This window comes from Panulirus ornatus, chromosome 6, assembly GCF_036320965.1.
Source record: "Panulirus ornatus isolate Po-2019 chromosome 6, ASM3632096v1, whole genome shotgun sequence".
Taxonomy (NCBI): Eukaryota; Metazoa; Arthropoda; class Malacostraca; order Decapoda; family Palinuridae; genus Panulirus; species Panulirus ornatus.
Window position 1 is genome coordinate 47,425,431 of NC_092229.1, and position 6,000 is coordinate 47,431,430.

At 49.5% G+C, this 6,000-nt stretch overlaps 2 protein-coding genes across 6 annotated transcripts in view; one reads left to right on the forward strand and one right to left on the reverse strand.

The window, feature by feature from the left end:
* The window catches only part of LOC139749197 (DNA oxidative demethylase ALKBH2-like), a 620,232-nt gene that overhangs the window by 198,959 nt on the left and 415,273 nt on the right, over positions 1 to 6,000 (forward strand). The window lies entirely within an intron of this gene.
* The window catches only part of LOC139748920 (uncharacterized), a 27,026-nt gene continuing 22,847 nt past the window's right edge, over positions 1,822 to 6,000 (reverse strand). The window contains exon 8 of the mRNA XM_071662281.1: positions 1,822 to 2,890. Within this exon, the coding sequence (XP_071518382.1) occupies positions 2,727 to 2,890 (164 nt within the window). The 3' untranslated portion in view covers positions 1,822 to 2,726. The remainder of the gene's footprint in view (positions 2,891 to 6,000) is intronic.

Consider the following 6,000-nt stretch of genomic DNA (forward strand, 5'->3'; position numbering starts at 1 on the left):
ACACAAAGATCCTCCAAATGCATTCCCACCACAACAAGTCCGGCTCTCAATATTTGACAATACCACTAGACCCCTCGCACCCAAACCGACTCCATAACTAGCCACCAGCCCCGAAGAAGAGACAAAAATCCTAACCCCTGCCTCACACTTCAGCAGCCCCCTACACCCACACATCCCCCACCCCCACCCCACCCTTAGCATCAGTTACACTGACAGCACACACACACCCCCACACTAGAAGGACGCGACAGTCGTTAAACAACCGCCTTCCCAGCTCAAACACCACCCCACCAAACGTACGTACATCCATATGAAACTACACTCTCCAGACAAACACGAGTCACACTTTTCCCCTTCTACTCTGTGTGGGCCATCGTCCATCCTGACTCTGCTACAAACACCGATTCACTATATCCCAGGACCCTTCATGCCCACGATCCAGCAACTACAGTGAAGACATCGAACTCTTACTGCTCAGATGCCCTGCACTCTTCACACACACACACACACACACACACACACACACACACCAGATAGCGTGGCATTAATGACCTGGGTGTTCGCCCGGTGTACGTGGGCTGATTCCTGAGTGCTGCACGAGTTTCATAAAGATAGAAAGGACTCCTAGGTTAGGAGGTAGATAAATGAGTAGATATACTTTTTAATAATTTGTTTGTCATTTCCCGCGTCAGCGAATTAGCGCCAGGAACAGACGAGAAATGGCCTCTCTATCTGTCACGTGTAAGGCACCGAACCACAGCCCCCTATCCGCAGCCAGACCCTACAGATCTTTCCCTGGTTCCCCGTGGTTCAGTCCATTGACGGCCCGTCGCTTCGTTTATACCACGTCGCTCCAATTCACTGTATCCCGCGCACGTCTTTCACCCTCCTGCATATTCAGGCCCCGATCGCTCAAAACCTTTTTCTCTCTCCATCCATCCACTTCTAGTTTGTTCTCCCCCCCTTTTCCTTGTTCCCTCCACATCTCACACATATAATCCTCTTTGTTAACCTTTCCTCACTTATTCTCTCAATATGTCCAAACCAGTTCAGCATACCCTCTTCAGCTCTTTCATCCGCATTCTTCTTATTACCACACCTCTCTCTTAACCCTGTTATCAATTAATCACCTCTCCTCACAGCACATAGTGTCCTCAGATATTCTTATTTACAACCCATGCCTCACACTCATACATCGTTGGGACTACTGTATCTTCATACACACCCATTATCGCCTTTCCAGATCGCCACCTCACTTTCCATACATTTCTTGATGCATCTAAGACCGTCATTCCCTCACTCACCTTGTGACTGACCCCCAGTTCCATTCGCTCCCATGTCCACTCCTGTGTCTTTAAAAGACTGTCTTCTTCCATGTATTCTCCATTCGTCCTTACACGTCAACTAACCTGCCTTTCTACACGGCTGAACCTAATAAAACCTTACTTTTATTCACATTTACTCCCATCTCCCACTTTCCCAAACTCAGACACCAACCTCTGCAGTAACTTACTCGAATTTGCAACCATTGCTGTCTCATCAGCAAACAACAACTGACTCACTTTTTAGCGCCGCGCCCCCCTGTACATGTCGTCACCCTCCAAGACACCACTCACCCCTTACCAGATACGCTCAACAGGCTTAAACCTTTGTAGCCTGAACACTTACCTTTATCCCCCTTGCGTTTTATAAGGTGGCATTATACACATGCATTCCGAAAATTCTCAGGTATACCTCACCATGATCCCCAAAAATACGGTGAAAATAGAGATATACGATGGTAAATGCCAGGATAGGATAGAAGTGATTAATGACAAAACACTGCTTTGAAACATTTATTAATGGTCAGTAACAGTAACATGTCTAATTACACATCATTTTAAATAACTTTACATATACAGGAAAATAGATCTTTGCTTAACAATAGAAAACAAAACAAGTTGCCATAGGTTGCCTAAGTCCCTATTTTGTGTTAGGGAGGGTTCTGTACAGACACATGTGTATAGGAAAGATGTGAAGAAGTATCGGGAACCTGGATGTATTTCAAGCTTTGTTATTCAGAAGAGGTTAGACACCATTGAGGACTGTGTGTGTGTGTGTGTCTTGCGTGAGGGTGTTGAAGAACGGGTGTGGAGTATCTCTGTGGTGGATATCATGTGTTTATTGATGCAGAGGTGACATGCTGGGAAATACAACGGTTTAGGTGTTGTAACACTGTGTTCGTGTGTGTGTGTGTGTGTGTGTGTGTGTGTGTGTGTTGCTCGGGAGGTGTAGATACACAGCAACCCAAAAGACGTGTGGATAAGATGCTAGTACCGAGGACATCCTAAAGGGAAGGCTACAGATACCACAGTGGTGTGTGTGTGGTTGTGTGTGTGTGGTAGTGTATGGTTCCGGGTTGTGTAGTTGTGGTGTGAGGGGAGGAGGGAACATTAGTGAAAGCGTTTGTAAGACTGTGATGTATGAGGATCCGACTCTGGCGTGTCACTACCCTGGGGAGCTGTTGGTGTGTGGCGAGTGAAGGTGTGGTGTGGGTACTGCTTCTGTTCGATGAGTTAGGTCATAGTAAGGGGTTCTCACATTCTCTCAGATTAGGGGGGAAGGAAGGAAGGAAGGAAGGGAGGCCCACAGTATTCCCCCCCCCCGCCATGAAGACTAGGGTAAGAAGAAGACCGAAGAGACCCCCTTCCTCCCTCACACACACACACGCACACATTCCTCCCCTTCTAGAACAAGTTGAACTTGTCTGACTTGGTCCTGTTTGGGTCGTTGGCTCTCTCGAGGATGTTGTCCACCTGGTCTAGGACGATGGTGCCCACGTTCTCCATACCATCAATCAGCTTCACGTTAGCCTCGTGTGTGGTGTCCAACCACCGGCCCAGGTTAATGCCTAACAAAGCCAGGTCAACAGGTTTTTTTAAGGGTTTCAAGATATGATGGGGAGGGGGTCACGTAAAGCGACCCCCTCCTCCTCCCCCCTCCCCCTTTCTCCACCAATCTACTTAAAGAAAGAAAGAAAACTTTAGAAAGTCTGTGAGTAAACCTCTTCCTCTCATCGTGAGGCAGAGGAAAGTGAAGGATTTACAGGCGAAGAAAACAAATTTACATACGTCATTTTTCCCCTCGTCATGAGACACTGACGTAAATGTTTGTGAGGGCAAGAGAGAGAGAGAGAGAGAGAGAGAGAGAGAGAGAGAGAGAGAGAGAGAGAGAGAGAGAGAGAGAGAGAGAGAGAGAGAGAGACCCTGGGTGTAGTGGCCACTGGAGGATTCAACTTAGCATGCTAGAGGGAGGTTCATTTTGTTGCAGTCAAGTTTATGTACAGGTGAATTGGTAGAGAGAGAGAGGACAGGCCGTCTTTGGGGGCGGCTGTCATGGGAAGCGGCCGTCGTGGGAAGCGGCCGTCGTGGGAAGCGGCCGTCTTAGGAAGCGGCCGTCTTAGGAAGCGGCCGTCTTAGGAAGCGGCCGTCGTGGGAAGCGGCCGTCATAGGAGGCTTGCCTGGAGGTGTGGAGTCTGGAGCTTGTCTGTCGGGGTCGGATGGTGCTGTGCGGGAAGGAAGACACCGCCGTGGTCGATGCTTGGGCGACGGAGACCCCCATCTAGTGCACGGCGGTAGGCCTGCGCGGTGAGTGGGTGTGGGTGTGCGTGCGCGTGAGAGAGAGAGAGAGAGAGATAGAGAGGAAGGGGGGGCGGTCATGGTCGTCTTCTGCCAGCATGTCCAGTTTCGGGCGGAGGGTCGTCCCGGTTGCCAGGCTGAAGCGAGGCGGTCCGTGGTGGGTCCGGCGTTCGCAGGTGGGCGGTGGTCTATCGCTGGCGGACTAGGGCCAAAGTTAATGGTGGTTAGCATCGTCTTGGTCACAGAGAGAGAGAGAGAGAGAGAGAGAGAGAGAGAGAGAGAGAGAGAGAGAGAGAGAGAGAGAGAGAGAGAGAGAGAGAGCTTGGAGAAGGGAGGAGGTTTAGGTTTCTACTGCTCAACTTATCTTAAAAGAGCCTATGGAAATAGAGAGGAAGGTGCTCTGTGGATGTCTCTCATGCAGCTACTTTTAAGATCTAAGGTGATGCAAGCAAGAGAAACATTCTCCTCTTAGTCTGTCTACTTAAGTTTAAAGGGCTTAAAGTTTAGGGACTTAAGTTTAGATTTAGGCCTACTGTTGTGAAGGGTTTTTTGGAGGCAGTGAGTCGGTCAGTGTGACAGCGTCAGCCCCAGACTGACCTCATCGCAACACACGTGTGTGTCTACAACCTCTACGTTGTATGTCTTGGGTGCGGTGTGTGTTGTGATGGCGTTGCGTCTAGTGACCAGGGTCAGAGCGCTGAGGGGAGTGGGGGTGTTTCAGGTGGTTTTGAGTGCTCCAGCTGATGGTGGGGTCATCAGAAAAAGAGAGAGAGAGAGAGAGAGAGAGAGAGAGAGAGAGAGAGAGAGAGAGAGAGAGAGAGAGAGAGAGAGAGAGAGAGTTGGCATAGCCATATACTGGCCGTCTTGGGTGAAGGTGATGATATTCCCTTTCCCTCGGAGACAGGCTATGGATTTAGAACACTCCCTCCCCCCGTGTCTCACGAGGTCAGTCTCGGGTTTGCCAGGAGGGACACAAGAGCTCTCTCCCTCCCTCCCTCCTCCCTCAGACACAGACAGTCGTCTGGGAGTTTGGCTACATCTAGAACCAATGGCCCAACCCATAACCCAACAGTGGATTACTCTAAATAGAATCCTCACAGTGGTTCTACGTGAATTAAAAAGAAAATTATATTAATCTGGTGTCACTTTTCATCTCCTGTAGATGCTGATGTGAAGGAGTTGACCTCCCTACCTACCTCCCAAGACATAAACTTAACCTTCCCTAAGTATATTCTGCCTCCAATACTTAGTATAACCTCCTCCTCGTATAATATGCCTCCAAAGACTGAAGCTCAACCTCTCATTATAACCTTAACTTAGCTTGACCCTTAGTGCTTCATCACGTCTTAACTTAAAACCCTCCAGTGTGTGTATGTGTGTGCGTCTGTGTGTGAGTGTGTGTGTGTGTGTGTGTGTGTGTGTGTGTGTGTGATCTCAACGGCAAAGTTCTTGGAAACCTCAGATGGGCCATCAACATTCAGCAAGGGACAGTGCCTCTCTGAAGTCACCGAGGGTTCTCAATGCGGTACCCGAGCCCAGGGTTCGTGTGAGTGCTCCCGAAGTATATATATTGATGGTGTACCTCACAGTGCTGCCTTCACGGTGCGCTGGGTGAAATCACCTATCACCCAGACGTCCAGCTCTCGCGGCACACTTACTTAAGGTTATTATCTGAGGCGGACGATGAAGGCTTTCACGCGGGAGTTTTCGGTCCAGCCAGAGTTTCCCTCTTGGGGCAAATGGAACTTCAGTCAAGTTCAACGCTCGTGTACCCTAACTCCTTTTCTCATGTGTGTCGCTTCCTAAAGCACCTCACAACTCTACAGTCTCTCCTCTGTTTGGCCATAGTTCCGCCTTGCAACGCAGTGTAAGTACCTGGTATTAGGCCTGTACTGTACGTATCTTAGGCACCCCCTCCCACAGAACGGGGTGGGAGTGCCCCTCCCACAGAACGTGGTGGGAGTGTCCGCCTATGAAAAACTGGGAGTCCTGTGTGTTCAAGATGGCAAAAACTCGTCTGAAGAGAACAGAGTCAATTATGTAACCACAAGAACGACTTTTATATAAACCACCTCCCACCTACCCCTTCAGCTCTCAAAGCTGCGCTCTATGTGGCAGCAGGTTGATTTTGGCTCCTTTTTTTCCAGCGAGAAGTTCCTGAACATGGTTGAGGAGGTTCTAGCTTTAGATATTTACTTGACTGGGGTCCGAGGCGGTGTTACCGGACTCCGCCCGCGCGAGTGAAAGGTCCCCTTTGGCGAGGTTGTGTGTCACTGGAAGTACAGGCTCGTCAAAGCGCCTGTCACTTCAGAGGAGTCTACATCTCTTGGCTACTGGAGGTCGCGCATTTTCTTGAGGTGCAAGAGCCCTTAGAAAGGCGCCT